The sequence below is a fragment of the Propithecus coquereli genome, unplaced genomic scaffold, assembly GCF_000956105.1.
Source record: "Propithecus coquereli isolate 6110/MARCELLA unplaced genomic scaffold, Pcoq_1.0 Scaffold42, whole genome shotgun sequence".
Taxonomy (NCBI): domain Eukaryota; kingdom Metazoa; phylum Chordata; class Mammalia; order Primates; family Indriidae; genus Propithecus; species Propithecus coquereli.
In genome coordinates, this window is record NW_012149952.1 from 10416996 (window position 1) to 10443464 (window position 26469).

Genomic DNA, 26469 nt, shown 5'->3' on the forward strand with positions numbered 1-26469 from the left:
AAAGAACCAATGGTTTGGAGATGCTGGAGCATCAGCTTTCAGCAGGAGTTTGGGCCAATATTCATGAGAAATAGGAAAAACATGGAATTTCCACATTACTTCATTCCCAATTTGTACGCTCTGACATCTGTGATCCCCGCTCATTTCTTAAATCCCTCGATCTTGTTGGTCTTTGTCTAGAGGGGCTGATTTCCTTTTAAGATCATTCATTTGGATGCACTAGACAAAGGAGAAGGGAAAAAATCAAAAACAATGAAGTAAAAATAAAGCGAATCTCATGAGAGTTCATATAGCTAGTGAGAAACACTCATCTCCATTTTGCAAGCACCCTCAGCTTCAACAATATTAGGAAAAGTCCTGAAGAACAGGTAGCAGAACCATTTTTTTTTCTTTTTAGGATTTACGGAGTCCCTAACAATCATGACTCAGTGTGTGTGAGACTTGGAATTATTTAATTATTTAATAAACACCCACATAGCAAGAAAGTTATTATGTATTAGGCACTGTTCTAAGAGTTTTAGAAATATTAACTCATTAAATCTTCACCATTTGAATGGCCTTGGGGAAAAGAAGGCCACTGCACTGAACTGCAATAGTTATGTAATTGGTTTCAAAATTTAGCAAAAAAAATAATTTTGCCTGCCTCTTCAGTTCAATTGTCCCATATTAAACTTACCAAGCCCAACTGTCATTTTTATTCCTCAGTGTTTATGCTTTCTGCTTGTAATATGAGGGGTTTTAAAACAGTTTTGGATAGTCTCCTTCAAATTGCCTGTATTTTTCTGCCAGCTAGATTAAAAACAACAACCTCTGTTTCTGAGCAATTTATGTATCTCTTTTCATCTCAAGATCTGTGCAACTTCCAACCCCCACCCTTCCACTCCCTGCTCAAAAAATTATAATACACTCTTTTGTTCAGAATAGCTACTAAATAATCATTCGTTGACCACATGTACAGGCCCTAATTCTGAGGAGTCAAACAATTTAGTAAAATCTCTAACTTTCAGGAGATTAACAATTTAGGAGAAGCTCAAAGAATGTGAGAAGGGCGCTACCTTGGCAACCATTTCCACGGGAATTTATTCACATAGTTCTTGTCTACCTAGTTTCTTTTTACCTTTCACGTAAGTCTTCTGGGAGGTGTTTGGGTGTTTTTGGTTTTGGGGATTGGGTTCAACTTGTATTTGACTTGCTCTTGTGCTAACTAAAAGTTAAAATGTAGCTTAAAGGTTGCCATGGCAACTGGTAAACTGAAGAAATGATTATGACATATTCATGGGATATCTTTTATAGGTAAGAGGCCTGGGACAGATGGTAGCAGACTGGGAGGTACGAGGAGAGGAGAAGCATCAAGAGTCAAGGCGTGGATTTAAGGAAACCAGTTCCCCAAGATCATGGCATGTTGCGGTGGAACCGAAAAAGCTGATTATGAAACACAGTTAGGTGGGTATAATAATGTGTAGGTAGAAATGGGGAAAAGTAAAAATAATTTCTGTAAGTGTTATATTTGCCATTGTAGTGCGAATTCTGTTTTTGTAGTCCTTGTTCCTTTTGATATTCCAACCTGTGTATGTACTATGAATCCTGTCTATATCTTACAGGTTTTGGGTTCCTGACATGTAGCTGTTCTCTAGGTAAAGAGAGTTCCTCCTCTTTGGTAATAGCTGTAAACTTATTACCATCTCATATATTTAGTCATTTCATATTACTGCCCCTTTTCTTATAAACATAGTCCCTTAGTTGCTTTTTCCTTGTCATTTTGTGATACCTATTTTCTTAGTGTTATTGTATTTTGATTTTTAAAACTTAAATATCTGCGATGCTTAGGCAGGATGAGATTTTGTCTATTCATTCCAAATGTATTCATTAAATCTTATTACCTGTCATGAATATTAAACTCTGAAAGGTAAAATTCATGGTAGAATGGAAGTAAGATCCACTTGTTGACTGGTGTACTCCATATTTTTCTACTATTCAGATGGTTTGATTTTGACTTTCTGTTCTGTCTTTAACCACTGCCTTTTCTGTTCACCCTGGTTTTACTCAGCATTAACCACCATCTTTTGTAAACTTTCCAGGTACCCTGGGTATTTTACCAGTGGCATTCAGTAGTTCTTGGTACTAGCCTGGATTCTGTGGCTACCTAACTATGGGCCATTAATCTCTTTGGAATTTTATCAGCTGTAAAATAAGAAATGATTTAACTAATTTACAAGATAGTTATGAAAGACAGGTTATTTAAACCTATATTTATTCAGAAAATGACTTAATAAGTATTTACTGAGTGCTTATGAGTACATAAAGTGTCCAGGAAAATATTCAGAGATACTTCCATCTTTTTACTTAAATAGAAAGGTAGAGGAGGCTGGGCGAGGTGGCTCATGGCTGTAATCCTGGCACTTTCAGAGGCCTGGGTTTGTGGCCAGGAGTTTGAGACCAGCGTGAGCAACATAGCCAGACTCTGTCTCTATAAAATTAAAAAAAAAAAGTAAGAAAAGAAAAAAAAAATAGCCCTCTGGGCATGGCAGCTACCCAGGAGGCTGAGGCAGGAGGATGCTTGAGTCCAGGAGTTGGAGGTTGCGGTGAGCTATGATGATGCCACTGAACTCTAGCCTTGGCAACAAAGTGAGACATTGTCTCAAAAAAACAAAAACAAAAACAAAACAAAACAAAACAAAACCAGAAAGGCAGAGGAATCTTGGCTTTGCCACTTCATAATTGTAATTTGACTAACCCCTCTGGGCTTTGGTTTCCTTCTTTGAAAAATGGGCATTGTGATATTGCCTACCTCACAGAATTATTGTAAGCATTAAATGTGATCATATATTTAAAATGATTAGGGGAGTACCAGGCACATAATAAGTGCCCAACAAATGGTAGCTATTATTAACCTGTTTTACATCAGGAATGGAGACTCCAAATCATCCTCATGTCTGGGATTTAGGTAATCTAATTCTCCCTAACATAATCAAGTTTTCCTTATTCTATTCCCAGAATGAACGAATAAGTGATTGTGATCTTACATGTCATAACTTGCCACGAACTATCTCAAGACAATCCCATATTTTAAGTTCACTGATTAGCTGAGCAGGGTTAATGATTGAACCAATTGAGATAAGTATGTGAAAACATTTTGTAAACTGTAAAGTGCTATATGAATTTTATGACTATTTTAATCAATAGCTCTCATTTCAATAGGTTTATTTGTCTTCTCTGCCAGTTCTCTATATGGTTCCTAAAATGTGGTTTTACAAAATTATTAACATGGAGTTAAGATTTCAGTACTCAATGTGGCTTATTAATTGGTGGTGAAAAATTCTAAAAAAGCAGTTTTGGGGGTTTTTGTTTTTGGGGGTTGTTTGTTTGTTTTTGTTTTTGTTTTTTGAGACAGGGTTTTGCTTTTTTGACCCCGGCTAGAGTGCAGTGATGTCATCGTAGCTCACTGCGACCTCAGACTCCTGGGCTCAAGCATCCTCCTGCCTTAGCCTCCTGCAGGTGCTTGCCACCACGCCCAGCTAATTAAAAGAGCAGTTCTTAAAATGTTATGAGCCATGGCAGCACTGTTAGAATGTGTATACCCTCTAATACTACCTGAAATGAAAACACTGATTTAGATGAATGCTAAATTCTGAAATATTTAAGAAAATAAGCCTCACTGCTTTAACTCAAATCTTTGAAAATTAGCAGAGTAGTCTGTTTCTTAGACGAATAGCTGTGAGGAGCCAGGTTTTATACAATGTAAAAATACACACTGGACGATTACGGTAAGAAATGAAACCACATTGAAAACGACTGGTCTGCGAAATTGGTTCAATTAGGTTAGCGCCTTACCAAGACTCTTTGGGAGTAAGTGGCCTCTAAGCACTTAGGAGTGTTTTTTTTTTCTTCTCAGACTTTAGCTTTTTAAAAATTACGAAGGTGTAGTGTGTCTGCTGTTACAGTGTGGAAAAATTCGTCAGGAGAGGTAACAAGCTTCTTGGCCTCGGTCATAAGGTGATGTTGGGCTAGCCAAAACTGAGAAAACTGAATATTAGACACAAGGCAGAAAGGATGGTACTCCCATACACCTCACTCCTCCCAACCTTTTTCCTCCCTAAATAATGGTTAAGGAAACCATGCCAGGGTTAACAATGGAGTAGAGAAATAACCACAGCAAGTCTGCACTAGAAACACAGAAGGGAGGGCACGACAAAGGGGGAACGGCAGCTCCTTGACTGCGCATGCTTCGCTGGCAGGGCTGACAAAGGCGCCTGCAGTTACGCTAATGGCTCGCGTAAAAGCATGCGTCGTCAAGCCGGACGCAGGGCGCATGCGTACAGGGGCGGAACCCAACTAATCCTCAAAGGCGGTTTTTGTAGATGCTGTTTTGGTCGGAAAAGCTTACCCGCGGTTGCCGCGGCTGAGAGAGATGAAGGAGCAGGTTTCGCGACGGTGACTGAGATGAATTCCCTGTTTGCATTATAGGGTTGGAGGTGGGGAACCTTCTCGTCGGTGGGGGGTGCGGCGAGAATGGGGGATAGTAGGTTCGGGACCAGTCCTGCCCAACTTTGTGTGTTCACTGGTGTTATGAAAGCTCGGGCTGCAAAGGTGAGCATCTCCACTCGTCTAAAATGCCTTCTCCTCTCTTCTCTTTTTCCCCTTTGCCTCTCTCCTTACATCATCTCCCCACCAAGTTGACTTGTGCGTAAGTGAACGGGAGTCAAAAAGCCTTGAGAACCTCAAACTAAGCAGTAGCTTCTTCCTCGACCCGGACATGGCACAGGACAAAATGGAACTAGGTTTGGAGCTGCTTCCAGGTTCCACCAGCACACACTGCAACATCCTGAGACGATCCAACAGCGCCCCTTTGATCAATGGACTTAGGTGAGCAAGGTTGAGATAATGGAGGAGGCAAGAAGGTGCGGGGGGTGGGGAGGTGTGGGAGAAAGTGACTTCCGATAGCACTCCTATCCTTTTATTTGTCGAGGTTCTGCAGTTATCTCCCTTGTTTCTGATGTCCAGAGATCCCACCCTCAGCCTGGGCGGGAGTGGGACGGGCTGACCCGAGGGAGAGCGTGCACCCACCCTGAGGTTGACACACATCTGAACTTGAACGCCTGAACGTCCTCTCCTGACAGTGCACCAGGACCTGAAAGCGGCAACCAGCTGGTGTGGAGCACGACCTTTTTCTAACTTTACCCCATCTCTTACCCACTCCTTTGAAGAAACTGAGCATCCTCCCCCTCTTGCCTCCAGATCTTCTGCCATGACTTTAATTTTTGTCTATTCTCTCAACTGTTTTGTCACCTCTGGCCTTCACCTCCAGCACACTTGAGACGATATGGTTGTCAAGCAAATAAGTTTGGCTGGTTTTACACCTAGTTTTTATTTGAGCGGAAAGTTTAGGTACCACAGAAGCTTGAACTCCTAAATTACACATTCTCAATGGGTGATATTTCCCCCAAGGTGGGGGGGACGGGTGGGGGGGGGAGAAAATTGGTTCTTGGGGGAGGTGTGAAAAATTTTTACTCTTTTTATGTATAAAGCACGATATACAGTACACATAAACAGATATACAATGTATCTGTGGTGTTAAAATTTTGTGAAGGGGGAGCAATTAGGAGGAAAATGTCTAAAGAGGCTCCATAGAGGGCCAATAACACAAAAAGGATTTAGAAACATTGCACTAAAATACTAACTGTATTTCCTGCACATATCTGAAAGTCTGGCGTTACTAAATCTTATTATTTCTTTTTTTTTAATTTTTTATTTTGAATTATGCGTACATAATAGTTGTATATCTTTATAGGGTACATGTGATGTTTTGATACAGGCATACAATGTGAATTAATCAAATTAGGGTAATTGGGATATCCAAAACCTTGTTATATCTTAAGTTAGAATTTTAAAGGAGATCTTGGATCTATATCATAAGGTTTTCTAGATATTGTAAAAATGTCTGAAAAATGCATTCACTACATATGCTATTAACTTTGCTCCTCACCTTTTGTGGCATCATACTAATTGATAGTTGTAATTCACATCATAGACTGTTAGAAGGGAAGTCAGAGACCATATCTACCTTCCTTGTTTAACATATGAGGAAACTGAGGCCCATAAATCTCCAAAATGACATGGTTAGTGGCAGAGCCAGTACTAGGACCCTGTGTCTCCTGATTATCCCAAACTAGTATTCTGTCCACCCCTAATCAACATCTAAGCTGATAAACTCTTAAACAAATGCAGCCTTTGGATCATTTGAGATAGGAGAGAATATATCGTCACAAAATGAAAAGCAAATTAACCAAAAAAAAAATACATTACCTTTTCAAACTAGGCAGGTAGAAAAATAAAGGTGGGGAACGTTGCATGTTGTGCTGAGAACAAGAACATTTTATAAACTCGGGATTTTGCTGTAATCCTATTGTGAGAATAAAGGAACTGTTATGGGACCTACTCTGCTGGTAGAAGGTGGTGAGGAGAATGTTGGTTTTATTGGAAGGCATTATGAAAAAGAAGAAACAGGTTGAAAATACAAGGGGGTGGACCAGGCCACCTTCCCTAATCCCCCAAGTCCTAGAAGCAAAGAGATCTCAGTTATCCCTTCATACCTTGCTTTATTCTGCAAAAAATTTGAAGTTTTGTTTTTGTTTTGTTTTGTCCTTAATCATATTAGAGCATAGTTACAGTGTTGAATTCCATAGCTTAAGATCCTGATACATGAAGTAAAATTTGTACAGAAAGGTGTTACTAACATACTTGTCTAGTAGGAGTTAAAGATATAGAAACCACAAAGTGGACCAAGTCTGGGGACTCTAGTCCTTCAAAAAGAAGTAACATAGGAGTGATATTTGACATGCCTGAGGTCAGGGAACTTGCCCAAATGATCTGAGGGCATATTTTGTGCTGTCGTAGCAAGTTTAGGATGTAGTCAGAGAAGTTATTGTCAAGCAAGATGAATTTAGAGTAGGATTACACTGAGTCTTAGTTGAACTCATTTTCACCTGCACACATACATGTATAGAGAGAGAGCGCTCACTTTTCTCACTTTTACTTCCTTGGGCCTAAAATACCTCTTGTCCTGCCTCTTTCTAAACTATACCTGGCAGCAAAGCATTCTATCGACAGCTCGCTAAATATTGTTGTGCCTCTTTAAAGTAATTTTCTAATTTTGCTTGATGTTTCTTGTATATAAAGACCCCCTCTTGCACCAGCATTTGCAGCATTAAATTCCTTAAACTTGTTCCTTAAATGTTAACTCTTGAATACAATATTACTGTTTTAAAGAAGTTCCTGCACTGTTTTGTGTAGATCTTGTATTAATAAAAATACCAATGTCAAAACATTTTGAACCTCTTGGTTCTTTATCCCCTTTATCCCTATAGTTGTCTGACTTTATTTCTGGTGTTTATAACTTTATTTAAAGGTAGTAGTTTTTTTTTTCTTCTCTTTCTCTGACTCTTATTAAAAGAATTAGAGATTAGGTTCTTGGATTCCTGCCAGTGCCTCCCCACTTTAAAATCCTCTGGCCTGACCCTTCATTTTAACTGTTATTGCCTCAATTCTATTTGAAAGGCAAACTATGGCCTGAGGGCCAAGTCCAGCCTGCCACTTGGCTTTGTAAATAAAATTTCATTGGACTAGAACCATGCCCATTTGTTTACTTATTGTCCATGACAGCTTTCCCACTACAATGGCAGTACTGAGTAGCTGCAACAGAAGATCAAGCCTAAAGTATTCACTATGTGGCCCTTTGCATAAAAAGGTTCCTCTCCGTCTGGTTGGTGAACTCTTACAAACCTGAGTAATTGTGGCCATGAAAAAAGATTGCTTTGGGAATATAACTGACACAAATCTGTTGTGTAGACAGAGCTGCTTACTGATCATTTTATGTGGGGCATTGAATATCCATCCGGTTATATGACCTTCACTTTTTCCAAGTTAGAAGTGACACTTAGTTTTAGATACCACCTAGGGTTTTATAAATTCATGTTGAATGAGTGATACCAGTTGAGGTATATGCTACCTCAATTAATTTCTTTCAGTTATAGTCTTATTAAAATAGACAAAAGGGAGAATACACAAAAGACAGTGGAAATATGTAACCTATTAGTTTCCCTCCAATTTCCTGGTAAGTCACTGCCAGAACATATTCCTGTTCTCACAGGGAAAAGGACTGGGAAAGGAAGTAAAAATTAGATCATCTATATATCCTCTCATTCATAAAATATAGAGTTACTGCCTATTAAATGCAAATTAGCGTGCTGCAAAGATGTATCTCAAGGCTCGATAAGCTTTTAATTGAATAGGGAAGATAAATACTCAAAGGACTTAAATGATATCTTAAAAGTGCTTACAGAGGTAAAGAAAGTGCTAGGGGAATTCAAAGAAAAGAGGGAGAAATTACAGCGGGATTGGTAAGGGATAAGGAAAAGGTTCATGGAGAAGGTGGCATTTGAGATGGTCCTTAGTGGATTGATAGGATACACACCGGAAGGGAAGGGGCCTGATGGCTGGGACAGCATTGCAAGTATATGGAACAGGCTGGGAGGCAGAAAAGCATAGGTGTATTCCAGAGAGCTCAATGGTCAACTTTACCTGAACCATTGGCTTCCTAATGTTCATCTGCTGTTCAGTGCTGATCCCAGGTAAAGTTTTCACCAACTCCTGCTTTTTAAAAAAAAGTTAAGTACAGCATACTTAAATAGATTGCTACATAGTTGTTAATTGTCCTTGCTGGGCAGGACTGTACTGTACCCTGAAATTGTTAGTCCCTTACTTTTTGTTTTTAATAGCAAAATGTCCTTTTACAAATGAAATGATGTTAGTCAATGGTGGGATTTTTTTCAATGACTTTACTTGGCATAAGAAAAAGATAGCAACAGTATGTTTGTTCCTAGATTTTGTTTTGAAATTTTACTCGTCCATGAAGTCCAAAAGTCTGGAGCCAAATTGTGGAGAGTTTTTGAATGTCAGAGTAAAGAATGTAACTGAACTTGGCAGGCAATGAAGAGGGTCACTGAAAATTGTGAGCAGGAGAGCAAGCTGTTCTTTAGGAAGGTGCCTCTGGTAGTCTGTTAGAGAGCTTGGGGAAGGGAAAGAAGGGAGGCGAGGAGTCCAATTAGACTATTGCAGAGTCCATGGAAAAGGAAAAAAGGCTTTGAATTGGTTTTGGGCAAGGAGCCTGAAAAGTAAGGCAGATACAAGAGGGAGTATAGAGGTAAAACCTAAAAGGCTGGCACCTGACATGCTGCATATATAGGCAGCAAAAAAAGAAAGTGTTAAAGATGATTTCTTATCATGGGAGGAACCTGGATGAAGGGTACATAGAAACCATCTGTATTCTTTTTGCAATTTCTTGCCTTAAACTATTTCAAAATGAGAAGTTATAATAAAACGGAAACATAAAAAGGAAAAGATGTCAGGTATGTTGGTGTATGCTTATAGTCCCAGCTGCTCAGGAGACTGAGGCGGAAGGATCGCTTGAGCCCAGGAGTTCAACGTTGCAGCATGCTATGATTGTGCCCGTGAATAGCCACTGCACGTCCAGCCTGGGCAACATAGCAAGACACTGTCACTAAAAAAAAAGATAAGCAAAAAAGGAAAAGGTGACTTCTTCAGGGTTACAAGCTCAAATAGGACTGACGCTACCTGGGTGGGCAACTGTCAAAGCTGAGGACACAGATACCGTCTTCAGTGGGCAGTGGCAACGCAGCTTCATTCTCTTATTGCTACGTGGGAATGTGGCCCAGTGTTGCAAAATGTTGCAAATTTTCAATAGATGCCAGAAATCTGGAATCTGGATTTCTTATGTGAAATCTCAGTGTACACAATGAATTCAAAAACATTTTTTACACCGTGTAAGCCAAACAAAACACATCTGTGAAAAATCTCAGTTCTATCGACCCCTGATGTTAGTTATCTTGTTCATGTGAAAGTTTGGAAGTTGAGAGGGAATTAGTGCTTTCGTATTGTAGCTTCAACCACAGATTTAAACCAGTTACAGTTTTACACTGAAAATGATGTATTTCCAGGGTCACAGTAGATTATACTTACTCTCAGTAGCATGATTAGAGGTAAAGTGGCATGCTTATGAATTCCTTGCCTTACACGGAAGTTTGTGCTCAGCTGATTAAGGCTCTGTGTGTGTGTGTGTTGGAATTTCTACATCTGCACAGCTGTCTTCACCAAAAATCTATTTACATTAATGACATTAAGTATTTGAAATCTTATTTCTTTAAATTTTGGAATGGATTTCATACAATAAGTGTTTTCTTTTTCTTCTTAGTGACAACTCACAGGTGTTCCAAACTGACACGTTAAAAATTAGAAGAAACAGTACAACATTTATGAGTCAACAGTGTCTGGTAAGAAAATGCTTATAGCAGCCTCCCTGTCTAAGACTTGTGCTTATTGGTCTTAACCAGGTGGTTCTCAAACTTCAGCGTGCACATGGAGGGCTTATTAAAACACAGATGGCTGACTGGGTCTCACTCCCAGAGTTTCTGATTCAGTAGATCTGGGCTAAAGCTTGAAAATTTGCATTTCTAACAAGTACCCACTTTGAGAAACACTACTCTAAACATTACTGAAGGAAAAATAAACACATCAACTACAGTTATGATTGCTTTGCTGCAGCTGCAACAGAATTAATTTTGAAATCCCATATGGAGTTAACATTGAGATTTTATGTATAAGACCATCTGGCTTCCAATTTTTTTTAAAGAGCATTCTAATTTTGAGAGGAAAATTTGCGGACTCTCCTAAAAGTGCTTTTCAGGCTTTTAGTTAGATTTTTATCTCACATTTATCTTGAATTGTAAATAAAATTTTCTTTTCATGGTTTTATAATACAATTTCTAAATGGTAATTCTTTCCTGCTAATTATCCTGTAAACATAGGGAATATATTTGCAGATCAGTAAGCCAAAGTGAATAAATTATTATATGATTTTCTATTGTGAAATTCACATAGCATTCAATTAACTATTTTAAAGTGTAATTCAGTGGCAATTAGTGTATTCACAATGTTGTTCAACCACAACATTGTAGTCTCAAAAAGTGTACAACCTTGTCTTGTTCCCTTCTCATATTTAGGAAGTTCCCTTCTACTACTTGCTAAGTACTTTTTATCATGAAAGGCCATTGAATTGTTTCAAGTGCTTTTCCTGCATCTCTTGGGATGATCATGTGTTTTTTACCCCTTGTTGTATTAATATGATGTATTACATTGATTTTCTTACATTGTACCACCCTTGTATTCCTGGGATAAATCTTTTTGCATGTATACTTTTTGCATCTATAGATGTTAATCTATAGTTTTCTTGTGGTATCTTTGCTGGCTTTGGTATCAAGGTAATGCTGGCCTCATAGAATGTATTAGGAAGTGCTCACTCTTCTATTTTTGAAAGAGTTTGAGTAGGATCGTGTTGATTCTTCTTTAAATGTTTGGTAGAGTTCACCAATGAAGCCACCTTGTCCTGGACATTTCTTTGTTGGGAGGTTTTTGATTACAGATTCTATCTCTTGTCTGTCGAGATTTTCTATTTCTTCTTGAATCAGTTTGGTAATTCATGTGTTTCTAGGAATTTTTCCATTTCATTGAGATTATCTAATTTGTTGGCATATAATTCTTCATGGATTTCTCGTGTAATGTGATTTTTAAAATATTATAGAATTTATAGAACATATTTTAGTGAAATGTTATAGCTTGGAACCAATTTTAAAATATTGCCTCCTAAACTTAAAACTGGACGTTTTCCTCTTCCTAGAATGATACTCAATGATTTTTAAAAATGCATTAATGTTATGATAGGAAAAATTAGAATTATTCATTAAACAAGTCTTCCTTCTTTCCACTCATTTATTCATTCATTCAACAATATTTATTGAGCACCTGCTTGCCTATCAAAGCCTTCCATACCTATTCAGTCTTCTTTTCTACTCAGCCAAGTCAACAAATATTTTTAGGATTTACTATGTCTTAGGCCCTGATCTAGTTGCCAGGGAGATCTAACCTAGTTTGGGTACTTTAGGGAGGAGATAACATCTTAATTGAGATCTTACTGATGTGTAGGAGTTACCCAGTTTAGGATATTGGTGGCAAGGGCAAACAATATTCCCAGTAGAAAACAGCATGTTTGGAGGCATGGAAGTGAAAGGGAGTATGGTATGTAGAGTGTGTACAGAAAGGAGGTTTGAAAGAAGTGCGTTATAGCTAGAGTGGAAGTAAAGATCAAGTAAGAGATGTGGTTGTAGAAGCAGACTATTACAAGATCGTGTAGGGCCTTGAAGTTATGCTAAAGATTTTGCACTTTATCCAAAGGTCAATGGAAGCCATTGAAGAGTTCTAAGTCAATGACTGACATGATCAGATTTGCGTTTTTGAAAGATCACCCTGGCTACAGAGTGGAAGGTGGATTGGAAGAGGGCAAAAGCAGATGCAAGAAAAACAGATAGGAGGCTACTGCAATAATCCTGGCTAAGAGCTTGATGGTAGCTTGGACTACTGTGATGATAGTGGGAATGGAGGAAAGTGGTAGATTCATGAGAAATTTCAAAGGTGAAATCAATGATGATAGATGCAATGAAGAGTGGGAAACAGTGGAGGCAAAAATGACTCCTAGGTCTCAGGCTTGGGCAACTGACAGCATGGTGGTGCCACAGAATAAGAAGGGACCATTGAAAGTAGAAGAGATTTAGAAACGAAGATGAGTTTAGCTTCGGACATGTTACATTTGAGGTTCTCTGGGATCTCCAAGTGGAGATGTTGGATATACTAGTTTGAAGCTCAGGAATGAGATCTGGGCTAAAAGTACCTATTTAGGAATCATCAGTAGATCATTATTTAAAGCTGTGGGAGCGAATGGTATGCCCCATGGAGAGAGTATAGGAGCAGAGAAGAGACTGTAGGACAAAGTTTTAAAGATCACCAACACTTAAACATCAGTCAGAAGAGTCCAAAGACTAAGACAGAATGGTCAGAGAGGTGGGAGGGGTCTCAGAAGAGAGTAGTACTATGAATAACCAAGGGAAAGTGGCAAGTCATATGCTGTCAAGCAGTTAAACAGATAGATTGAAAAGTGTCCTTTCAGTTACCGAAACAGATTATTCATGAATTTCTTATATTTGCAAGCAATTTCAGTTGAGAGAAGGATGGATGAGATGAAGCCAGACTGGATTGAGTTGAAGAATGACTGAGAGCTGAGGACCTTATGGCACTGCACATCCAAGCTCACTTATTTGGGGGCAAGTTGCCCTTACTATTCCTTAATTTCCTCATCTGTGAAACGAGAATGTAATAGTATATGCTTTATAGGTTTGTTATGATTACACTAATCAGTGTAAAGCACTCAGCACAGCACTGGCACATACTAAATGCTCAATAAATATTCGATGTTTTTATTAGTAGTAGTACATGTATGCAGCAACTATGTACCTGGCATTTTTTTAATGCCTAATATTCCTTAGGAATTCTAGGCTCTTAATTTGCATAAGGTTCTGTTTAATATAATGCATATTTAAAATGAATCATCTTATATAACAGATTGAGTTTGGCAGAATTGAAGTCATTTTGTTAGGTCTGATGGAGGGTAAACAGGTGGCAAGGAAGCAGCTAAGGGCGGAGTGCTGGAACCAAATTGTAGCTAGGAACTGTTCCCTAGTGGGAACATACATAGTAAAAAGTTCCTAGTAACCTTTAACTGACCTAGAGCTCATTACCATCTAATTAGCATAATATGGGTGGAGCTTCATGGAGGATTTTGGGGAAGATGCATGTGCAGAAAGGGAAACGGTTACATAACCTACCCTGTTATGTAACCTGCCATGTGATCTGTTATATAACTACAACCTGTCAATCACCCCCAAAGGCAGGAAACAGCAACCAATCCTGCCAGGGGAAAAGCAGGACAAACTAAGTGAGCTTATGAAAGGCAGCATGTGCTCAGACTTTGGCGTCTTTCTCCACTCGTTGAGGTTGACCCGTTCCACTCTCTCTGGAACATATTTTCGCTTTGTGTAGCTTCCTTCTTTACTTTCATTCTTTCTTTCATGTGATAAACTGTATAAAATTGCTCTGTGTTTGTGATCACTCTGTTATCAGCTTAACTCAGTGTACCAGTACTCATTTTTGACCCTGGGAACCGGGGGACCAGGGAACACCACACAGGCGAACCTAACAATTTTAACTTATTGAATGATGGGAATTTCAAGGCTTATTGGTTTAGCTTGCTGTAACAGCACTATGCATATGTTTTTATTGTGTCAGGGCATCACTTCATTGTTATTATAAGACTTATGTAAGTGTATACTTTCCTTTAGTATACAAATGCTGAGCTATCTAGAATGACATGATGAATTAGAATGCTTTTGGCAGAAGCAACAAAATCCAATTAGAAGAGACTAAACAGGAATATTTATTATCTCAAATAATAAGAAGCCCTGAGGAAAGGAGTTTCCAGGATTGCTTGATTCAGTGGCTCCCGTCATCGGAGACCCAGGTTCCCTCCATCTCTCTACTCAACCATTCTCAGCAGCCTCACTAACCTATGTACCTAGTAATTAGACCCGGGGTTCAAAATCCATGTATACCATGCTCTTATATACGAGGTCTGTCTGGAAAGTATCCAGCCATTGTTAATATAATATATAATATTACATGGCTGGATACTTTCTGGACAAACCTCATATATTTACAGGTGTTGAGAAGGATATGTATCAATATATTAGTAGTAGTTATCTCTGGAGGTGGAATTATAGGAAGAATTTTATTTTTTACTTCATACATTTCTATACTAGTTGAATGTTTGAATGATATGCTTTGAATGACAAAGCATGAATAATACAGGTGTTTTCATTTCTAGCTGACATAATACAAAATAGAAACATCATTCTTGAAAAAATACAAGTATTGTTGAGTGATACCATAAATTATAAGTTTAAGGGTCCTAGCCCATACTGCACTGTCCTTAAAATTGGTGCCCTGGGTACCTAAGTAGTCAAATTCATAGAGACAGAAAATGGAACAGTGGCTTCTAGGGACTGGGGGAGGAGGAAGGAATGGGGAGGTGTTGTTTAATGGGTGTAGAGTTTCAGTTTTGCGAGATGAAAAGAGTTCTGGAGATTAGTTGTAGAACTATGTGAATGTACTAAACATTACTGAACTGTATACTTAAAAATGGTTATGGTGATAAATTTTATGTTATGTGTATTTTAGCACAATTTAAAAAAATGGTGCTGCTTTACATGTATTTCAACATAGGTAAAACCATGTTTTAGAGAAAAATTACTGTAACAGAGGGCATGGAAGAGCCATAAGTTTCATTTAACACACAAATAAATAAAGATGCATATTTCCCAAGCATTGTGAAAAAAAAAAAAAACCTTTTATCTCACAATTGTTTTGTTTAATTAAATGCAAATGTTTTCTTCACCTGTAGTCCAAGCTACTCGGGAGGCTGAGGCAGGAGGATTGCTTGAGCCCAGGAGTTTGAAGTTGCTGTGAGCTATGCACTCTAACCTGGGCAACAGAGTGAGACTCTGTCTCAAAAAAAAAAAGAAATGTTTTCTTTACCACTCTCAGGAAATCATTCCACCTCATTTATGATGAACAGAAACCCAAGGCCCTCTTCTGACTATTGGGACTATGCCTTCCCCTCAAATGACCCCTTTGCCTTATCTGCTAAGAACTCCAAGGTTGACATGCCTATTCCCTTCTCTTCCACCAGAAATTTCCTCCTGGCACCTCTGCTGAATCTGGGTGCAGCTGCATCACTTCTCCATCCCCGCCCCCTCCTATTCTAAAGGAAGCAGGAAGGAAATATCTCATCTTCCTAGCAGAAAAGATTGTGCTTTTCTTGAGCAATTCATCCGTTTTAATTTTATGCCTTCTGATTAGGTTTTGCTTTTCACATTGGCAGTCATAAATGCTAAATCCAGTGTATGGCGCACGCAGTAGAGCAACTGTATAATACATTTCTATAATGCATTCATGGTCCTGCTTTGTGCCCTGTCTAGCCCATGTTCACTTTATGTTAAGTGGCATTGTAAGTCACCTTAAATCATTTCTGGAACTAGGCAGAGACATTTATGAACATAGCATACAACCAACCCTTTGTTCAGGATTTTCTAAGTGTTTTATCTTTAGTACTATAGTAGGAAATGGCTTAAAATACCTGAGAAAGTGAAAAATAATCTTTAAAAATTTTAATGTCTTTATATTATTAGCTTTCTGTGGTCTCTCTTTTAAATGGAACTAAGCTTCATCTTAGTTCCTTCACTGGAGATAATTCTTGGGAATCAGCTTCACCCAGCACCCCCCATTCCACCCCTCCCCCTGCACACACCATGACATCATTCCTTTGTGCTGGTACTCTTTGTTCCCCCCAAGGACATTTTTTTTCCTGGAGTATAAGAGAGAAAGGCTCAGTGGGAAATTTACACAAAAGATGCCAGTGAGGTTTATTGACATCTCAGGAAACTTATTATTTCTATTTTAATACATTGTTTCATGTAGAAAAATTATCTAAGGTAATTCCCTTGCAGAAACCACCTGTAGTACTTAATTTGGGGAGAATTCTCTTCCAGAAGCCTTGTTTTGTCCAATTAATTTCCCACATTATTACTAAAAGAATCAGCCAACACAATATTTGACCCATATTTTGTCCAATTAAAAAACCTTCCTGTGGCTTATGATTCTGTAGCTCAAGTTCAAATACTACCTACCCCAGACATCTCACACTATATCCCTGCTGATGTCATCAATTTCAGTCCGGCAATCTTCTCATGATTTCCCCGGTAAAGTTTTCTATTAGGAAATTTTAAGCCTTTGCCTAAACCTAAACTGGTTCCTTCCCATCCCTTAGAGGTAGCAAGTAAAAATAATGTCTTCCAGGAAGTCTTTCATAACTAGTTTAGAACAGTTTGCCATAACATGCAATTCTCTCTTTTTTAAAATAACGTGCCATTTTAATACAGCTAAAGTCATAATTTCTGTTAATATATAGTATATATATATATATATTTAAGTTCTCTAGGTTGGCATGTCTTTTCAATTGGATTATAAGCCTTAAAAACCATAGTTTTTCACATTATATATTTTGAATTTTGGGGGCATTTGAATGATGAAGATATGAACATCAGTAGCATGAATTAAACTTATTAAAATGCTGTTTATTCAAATATATGTATGCATATATATATATATGAGATTTTTTTTTCAGGAAAACCTATATTTTTCACATTTGGTTCATGCCACTGCACAACTTTTCAATGATCAGTGCTACTAATGGGAAATATTAGGGAAGAATACCCAAAACTGTGTGTAAACCACAATATTTTCTACTTGCTTTGTTTTTTTATAGTATGCCTTAAGAATGAGCATACAAACCTTTTCTTAAATTAGCAATATGTAATATTGGAAGGGGACAAGGAAACTGATATTCTAATACCCTGCTGGAAAGTAAATTTGTGTAAGCTTTCTGGAGGACAGTTTGACATTGTGTATCAACAAACTTGCAACCCAGAAATTCTAACTCTATGAACGTATCCTAAAGAATTAATTAAGGATATGTGCTGCCATGATCATATAGTGATTAGTAAAAAAGAAAAAAAAATTTAAGAAGGGAAATGTGCAAAGATATAGTTTAAAGGATGCTATCACAGCATTACTTATAAGAGCTAGCAAAAAATGTGGCAACATTCTGACTCTCCTACAATAGGGAATAGGTTACACGAAAGAGCCTTCATTACCTCTCTTTGAATTCCAGTTCTACCAATGACTGTATGATCCCTTGGGCAAGTTGCTTAATCTCCCTGGCCCTCAATTTTCTAATCTTCAAAATGGGAACAATAATAATGCTTGCATCATTGAGTGAGAATTGAGTGAGATAAAACATGTTTGGCTCATAATAAGTGCTGCTTATTATTATGGTACATCCATATAGTATAATATTGAGCCTTTAAAAATAGTGTTGCAGATGAATTTTAACATGGAAAGATCTCAGAATGTATTAAGTTATATATATGCACACACACACACACACACACACACACACACACACACACACACACATAATTTTCTAAAAACCCAAACTATAAAATGGTATGTGTGATAAGATCCAGGTCTAGAAAAATAAACATTGAAATATTTACCATGGTTATCTCTGGATAGTGGGTGATGCTGGTTTTTTCCCCATTAATTATGTTTTATACCAAACACGTATTGCTTTATAATGAGAAAAAAGTGAGTCAATTTATGTTTTAAAAAAAGATCACGATGAATAGTCAGAGCACAGAGGAATTTTAGGGCAGTGAAACTACCCTATGGATACTATGTGGATACATGTCATACATTTGTCCAAACCCATAGAATGTATACCAGGAGTGAATGAACCTTAGGGTAAACAGATTTTGGATGATAATGATGTTTCAATGTAGGTTCATCGATTGCAACAAATGTACCACTCTGGTGGAGGATGTTGATAGTGGAGGCGGCTGTGTGTACGTGGGGGCAGCAGGTGCATGGGAACTCTCTGTACCTTCTACAATTCTGCTGTGAATCTAAAACTGTTCTAAAAAAATAAAGTCTATTAAAAAATAAAAAGAAATAAAAGATAAAATAGGAAAGAGACTGAAGAATGCTGGGTAGCAGGGGACATTAGCTGTCACTTGACTATAGCCTAGTTTTATAAATCTACCGCATATAATCCAACTTATTGTTTATAGATAATTGATGAATCTAGAGTGTTCGATGATGGTCGTGATAATGGTGGTAGTAATAATAGTCAATAACTATTTATTGAGCACATACTATGTACCAGGTGCTGTGCTAAGCATATTACATGCATTTTCACCATTATCACATTTTTATATGAGTAGATGCTTGAAAAAAGAGAAGCTCTGGTACACTGTCATAACACTGTTTTCTATAGCAATAAATCATATATCCAGGGAATCCCTTTTTATGTAAGGTTTATCTGGAAACGTTTCCTGACTTTCTAGAAGGGTCAGTTGGTAGCATTATTGATTTGAATTAGAAATTTCCTTGCAATATCAACCCTGGAACATGATTACTGTGGACCATTCTGAGTTACTGACCAGTCAATAGTCCACAGCTGACAGACACCTCCTTCTTTATATCCATCCTCTGGATAGAAACTGAACCAGCTCGGGACTGATGAATATCTGAGTGCGTCCATTCCAAAGTTAAACAGATGGTGCTGTTAGATATAACCTGCTCTTCTCCTATATATACCAGAGTAGATAGTTTTCCCACAGTTCAGACTTTTTGAGTGTGGAATTTAAAGCTTCCAGCATCTTCACCCTTTGGTCTCAGAGCCCTCTCTCCCTCCATGGACTTCTGGAATTCCACTCACACAGGGCCAATAACTTTTCCTAAAACATGCCAAGCGCTTTCACTTTTCTGTTGCTTATGCTGTCAAATTCCTCGTCCTATAAGGCCCAATTCTTATCCGTCTCCCACCATGTATGCACATCTACTTAATCTTTGCTTTTCATTCCTACCCCACTTTGCCTCCATTTAACACTCATTTCCTTGTCTCATATAATATTTGCTTCCATGACTGGTTTCCTCAGTGGACTGTAAGGTCTCTGAGGGCAATAACTATGGCTTATTAGTTGTTTTTGTTTTTTTAAAACTCTCCTTCCTCTCTGAGCAGAAAAATAGATACTTAAACATAATAGGGACTCAAAAAATATTGAAATACTTAAAGAGTAAGCCATATTTTTATAATAGGGAATTATTATGGTGAAATAGGTGTTGTTAATTGTCAAATATATATGTCATGAATTTTCAGTTACCCCCATAGATATTTTCTATTGTTATTTTTATAACCTTGGCTGTTTCTTCTACCTTCTAGCAAATGATTGGACAAAAAAAAACCTGATTTTAATACTTTAAGCCAAATATAGTTAGTGAGGTAATATGTTCCTTAAAAAGTCGTATGATACATTTTAAAACCCAACAAAAATTCAGACTATCTGCTTCATAAAAACATTTATTTATACAACACACACTTTTTGAGCACATGTAATCTCCCCACTCACCAACACACTCCTCTTACTTCCTTTCCTGGCCACCATCCCCCTAGGAACCTAAGGCAATCTAACTCTTTTCCCTCTTTCTGATCATTTCTGCAATTGGCCTCCTCCTCTTCACCCTTCCCTTTTTCATTCAGACCCTCACCATTTTCGACGTGGCCCATGCCTCTCCTTCTAGTCCCTCTTCCTTCCACCCTCAGCGTGTTCTGCATAATGCTGCTGGGGTTACCTTTCTAAAGCAGATAGAGTCTTCTTGTGTAAAAGACCATTGGGGTTTAAGAACTCAGAGGATCCTATGCTTCGGGTTTCCTATTGTGCTCAAAAGCTAAAGTCCAAAAAATGTAATCTGGTCTCAGCCACATTTCCCCGAATTTGTTTCCTGTCACTCCCTGTCAGGTACTAAGTTTCAGCCACCCTGAACTTCTGTTCCCTGAACATACCTCTCTGCTTGAGTGTTTCTTCCCACTCCTTGAAATGCCGCCTTCCGGCCAGGCACAGTGGCTCACGCCTGTAATCCTAGCACTCTGGGAGGCCGTAGGCAGGAGGATTGCTTGAGCTCAGGAGTTTGTAGACCAGCCTGAGCAAGAACGAGATCCAGAGTTTGAGACCAGCCTGAGCAAGAAGGAGACCCCGTCTCTACTATAAATAGAAAGAAATTAGCCAAACAACTAAAAATAGACAAAATTAGCCTTTCACGGTGGCGCGTGCCTATAGTCCCAGCTACATGGGAGGCTGAGGAGGGAAGATTGCTGGAGCCCAGGAGTTTGGGGTTGCTGTGAGCTAGGCTGATGCCATGGCACTCTAGCCCGAGCAAGAAAGTGAGACTGTCTCAAAAAAAAGTAATGCCCTCCTTGCTCTTCTCCATCTAATTAATTGCTACTTCTGCCATGGAGCCTTCTCCAAGACCCCAGGCCGAGTTCTCCATCAGCTCCCACAAATCATAACTATTTGGCACTTAACTGTGGCCTAGTTTCTCCTAACTGGACTTTGACTTGCTCAAGGACAGGAAAATGTCTTATTTATCTTTGGATCCCCAAGGCCTAGTTCAGCGCTTTAGCACATAGTGGGTGCTCATTCGATATTTTTGAACACACAACTTAGTGTGCTCTTAAGATATAATGTGAAAGTAAGATACACTAAATTCATTATCTGGCATTTCGAGAAATAACCAGGATATGGACAGAGTGGATAAATGAATTCTGAAGGTAATTTTCAAGCCTCATTTTTACACTTTGCTTTAAATCCCTCCATTCTTTCATTCCTCTCTTGTGTGGGTCTCCATAAGCTTTGAGAAAAAATTGAAAAAGAGAAAGTGCTCTGAAAAAGAGAATGGACCTAGACAAGTATCTTAGCAACTGAGAGTAAAATGTACTAGAATACTTGAAAGTGAATGCCTTAAAGTCATTCCATGTTATGAAAGTCTGGTTTCCCCAGCTAGATTCCAAGATACTTGATGGTGTTGTTATGTTTGTGTTTCTTTTGTATGCTTGGCAAGTTAGCTGCTGATTTAATGACTGTTTCAGCTTTTTGCTCTGGGTAATGTCTCTTGCTAAGCTTTAATGTTGGGTTAAAACTGGCAAGGAAAATGAGGTGATTTTAAGATCTAGTGCCATAGGAGAGGAAAGGTAGAGATAAAATTTTCTATTGATGTTCTGTCCCATATTTCTTATGTTAACAGTTATTTTGTTCTGTTTTGAAATGTATAGGCTTGATTAGTATAATTTTTTCAGTCAAGATTCAATTGGATTTTTTTTTTTTTTTTTTGGGACAGAGTCTCACTGTGTTGCCCGGACTAGAGTGCCGTGGCGTCAGCCTAGCTCACAGCAACCTCAAACTCCTGGGCTCAAGCAATCCTTCTGCCTCAGCCTCCCGAGTAGCTGGGACTACAGGCATGCGCCACCATGCCCGGCTAATTTTTTCTATATATTTTTAGTTGTCCAGCTAATTTCTTTCTATTTTTAGTAGAGATGGGGTCTCTCTCTTGCTCAGGCTGGTCTCGAACTCCTGGTCTCAAATGATCCACCCACCTCGGCCTCCCAGAATGCTAGGATTACAGGCATGAGCCACTGCGCCCAGCCTATTTTTTAAAAAAATACCTATATTTCAGTAATTCTAAGCAAGGTCACATGTAATTAAGTTTTTAATTCCAGGAATGGTTTCTTAAAAACAACAACTAAGGATCCCTCTCTTTCTCTTTTTGGGTTATTAACCATTTTAATAAATTGATTGTTTCTAGAAGTACTGCATACTATTATACCTTGAATCTAGCTTCTTTCTTCCAGGGATCTCAAAGAAGAATGCTATACATAAAAATTAATTTTTAGGTTCATAACAATCATAGTTATGATTTTTTTTACCCTCAGATGAAGAATTTTTTTGACAGATAAAATGGCCTTTTTTGCTATTGTTCTGTGTTCACTCCTTAGTTATCTGAGTTCAGGAACACATTGTACCTCACTGGTTTATGATTTGTGCAAGTGCCCATGTGTGTGTGTGTGTGTGTGTATGCAACATGCTTAATAGCACAAGCCCAATACGGAATTAAACCTTTTAATTATCCAAGGATTAGCCACAGAACTCAAAAGATGAAATTACCACAATACCACAGGTGGTAGGATTTTTTTGACGCAGCTACAAGCAAACATTTTTTTTCAAGGGAGGCTTAACTGTTAGGTAGCACTTATTCACTTTAGCACTGTAATAGGTCATTTACATCTGTGGTCTCATTTCATCTGGCAACAACTTGATAAGGTCAGAAACTAAAGAGGGGAGAAATTTAGCAATTTACCCGATGTCCAGAGTTAGTGAATGTCGGAGGCAAGATTTAGCCCCAAATTACTGGATTCTTTTCCAACTCCCCTTTCCCTGTTTCAGCTGCACAAATCCCATAATAGTGTTTTGTAATCCTAGTTGTGAGTCCTCCACCTCTTGCTTCCTTTCCCTCTCTCCTTTTCATCCCCACACCAGGCCTTCCCGAAGGTCCCCTTATCAGCTAGCACAAAAGCATGGTCAAAACATTCTTTTACTTTTTAGTAGATAAAACTTTCTTTTACTGCTTATCTTTGTGAATATGTAGCTACTTTAGAAATTCTAAAAGAATGAAAGAACTTCAAACCAGTAGTTCAAGTGACCACTGGTTTATCTGTGCAATTTGTTTCATTGTTTCCCCTAAATTAAACCAAATATTTGAAAATTGGTTACATGTCGCTGTTTGATCATGAAGCTTAAAATAAAGACTAATTTAATGGCTAGTAATATAAGTTGGAAAGTGGCTTATTTCCATAGTGATAGAATATGTATTATAAACATTTAAGATGAAACACAGGCCAGGCGCGGTGGCTCAGGCCTGTAATCCTAGCACTTTGGGAGATGGAGGCGGGAAGGTCGCTTGAGGCCAGGAGTTTGAGACCAGCACAAAGCCCATAATAGTGTCCTGTAATCCTAGTTGTTAGTCCTCCAACTCTTGCTTAGAGACCCCTTCTCTACAAAAAATTAAAAAAACGAATAGCCAGGTGTGGTGGCGCACACCTATAGCCCCAGCTACTCGGGAGGCTGAGGCAAGAGGATCGCTTGAGCCCAGGTGTTTGAAGTTGCAATGAACTTTGATGGCATCACTGTACTCTAGCCTGGGCAACAGAGTGAGAGACCCTTGTCTCAAAAAAAAAAAAAATCCCACAAGTAGGAAATGAATGTAATGGGAAAACGAAAATAACATGAACTTTCAATCTAGGTACTCATTGAATGGAAAATTAAGACTTATTTTCAGCAGTTTAATGGTCGGATAGATATCTCAAGTTGCATGTTTCTTTCTATGCATTCTTAAACCATCACTTCTTTTTTGCTGTTGAACTTATTAACCTTTTAAGTGCAAAACAGAAATGTCTGATTCTCTCCACATTACATTTTGCTTTCAGTGTAACAGTATTAATAAGGGCATTGATTTCATTAAAATGGGAGAAATAATAGTTGATATCTCATAGGATTATTGTGAGGATGAAAGGAATTACAGTTGACCCTTGAACAACATGGATTGAACTGCGCTGGTCCACTTACATGTGGATAATGTAAATCAAAAATACAGTATCCTAGAATGTGAAACCCTCCTATTGCAAGGGCCAACTTTTCATGTCCTTGACTTTGGAGCTTCAGTATGTACAGATTTCAGTTTACGTGGGGGACCCTGGAACCAATTCCCCATGTATACGAAAGGATGACTGTAATATATGCGTAGTGCCTGGCACACTGCATTAAAAATCTTTTAAAAAGAAAAATTTAAAACATATACAAAATAGAACCTTCATGTACCCAACACCCAGCTTTAACAATTATCCACATTTTGTACATCATTTTTCATCTATCCCCTTTCTAGTGGGAAGTGGAGGGAGGGTGCTTTAAAGTAAATCCCTGACATATCTTTTCACCCGAGTTTATGGGCATGAGGAGGACTTTTTTTTTTTTAACATAATCACAATGCTTAACGTCACCTAAGCCATGTTAAATTTTTCCTAATTCTCAAAAATGCCTTTTTAACTGATTCAAACATGATACAGACATGACATTTGGTTGATATATCTCTTAGAGCTCTTTTGTTTAAAACAGCCTTCCCTTCCTGTTTTTGTTCCATTCCACTTATTTATTGAAGAAACCGGGCCATTTGTCATGTAGAATGCCCCACGTTCTGATTTTGCTTCCATGTGCTGTTAATATGTTCTTTTATTCTCTGTATTTCTTATACACTAATTTGATGAAATTTGCTTTTATTTTTATAGAAGCACCACAGCCCCAAGTCAATGTTAAGTTCTGGGTCAACATTTAAGTCAGTAAGTGGCTTATTTTGTACCTTTCCTATTAGGCAGTTAATGGACAATTTCTTCTCAACTGTGGTTGTTAGCTATTTTCTAGGTATTACAGAGCTTGAGAACATCAAGGTGGAATTTAATTTTCTAAATGCATAGTAATTCTTCCTAAATATTCAGGAAGTATTCTTTTTGTGTAACTTTCCTTTCCTAATAACAACTGAGCTTGTATTTCAAGAGATTTGAAAGCATATAGTTCCCGTCTCCCCAAAGCTCTAAACAAAAATAAGTGCCCTACAGAATAGTTTGTGCAGTTTTCTCTGGCTGCTGTAACAAAGTATCACAAACAGGGTGGCTTAAACAACAGAAATATATTGTCTTCCAGCTCTCGGGGCTAGAAGTCTGAGATCAAGGTGTCAGCAGCATTGGACCTTCTGAGGGCCACGAGGGAAGGATGTGTTCCAGGCCTCTCCCCTTAGCTTGTTGATGGCCGCCTTCACGTGCACGTGGTGTTTTCCCTGCATACATGTCTCTTTCCAAATCTCCCTTTTTTTTTATAAGGATAGCAGTCATTGGATTAGGGCGCACTCTAATGACCTCAACCTAATGCGATTACCTCTGCAAAGACCCTATCTCCAAATAAAGTCACATTCTGAGGGATCACTGGGGGTTAGGACTGCAACATATGAATTTTTGGGGGCACAATTCAACACATAACAGTTTGCTCACAGTATTTTGTTACATAACTTTACATTTATTTCCTGATTTGCTAAACAGGATATAAAATCATTGACACCCAATAAGTGTCTTAAGTAAAATCAATTAAAAGTTTCTCTTCTTATGTACTACCTCTGCATTTCTAGCATTCCTTGTATTTGTATCTTTACAAATGTAAGCTTTAGTAACACGCATTACAGGTTTCATTTTATCTTACCTAGATCGTACAAATTAAATTGAGATTAGACAAAAATGCAAGGGAACTTTATGACGTGGAACCATTTAAAACAGATTACACCAGCTGGAGTACAGGTCATGCTCATGATAGGTACAATTTAAATATCATCTGTGTCTATGAACTTTTTTCTTCTGCTGGCCAGGTTTCACAGACTATTGTGCAGACTTTGTCACCCTTTTGTAGTCTAGTACATTCCTGAAATTAGATTTTTGTGATATGTTTTTGAGTTTTCTTTGGAACCTAATAAGTACCTAGTCTCTTTTATGAAGACAAGTTCTTTAAGGGAAAAGACTACCTTGTTATAAAAGAAATTTAATTTGATCTTAGTGTACAAAGTGTTTTCATTCTTTCAAAAAGCATTTATTGAGAGTACTGTGCAGACACTCTCTTGGCAACTCAAATCTTTCAGGCATAGTCTCATTCAGAGAACAAAAGCTGGTAACTCACTGTATCCATTTCTACCTGCATACTACAAAAGTGAAAGCTAACTTTAATGTTCAAGTGCAGCAACTCTCTTTAGGTTTCTAATATGTGATACTCTTTGCTCCTGGCATTTACAAGGCTCTTGATCTTTTATATTTATTTTAGCAATCTTATTTTGTTATAAGTCATCTCAAATCCATTTTGGAAATAGGCGAGACATAAATGAAAAAGAGTCAATACCTTCTTACTAACAACC

General features: G+C 38.1%; 1 protein-coding gene across 1 annotated transcript in view; it reads left to right on the forward strand.

Moving 5' to 3' along the window:
* The first annotated feature begins 4753 nt into the window (after positions 1-4753).
* LOC105817555 (protein FAM122A-like) overlaps positions 4754-26469 on the forward strand; it is a 32593-nt gene continuing 10877 nt past the window's right edge. The window contains exons 1-2 of the mRNA XM_012653267.1: positions 4754-4863; positions 10268-10346. Coding sequence (XP_012508721.1) covers positions 4754-4863; positions 10268-10346 — 189 coding nt within the window. The remainder of the gene's footprint in view (positions 4864-10267; positions 10347-26469) is intronic.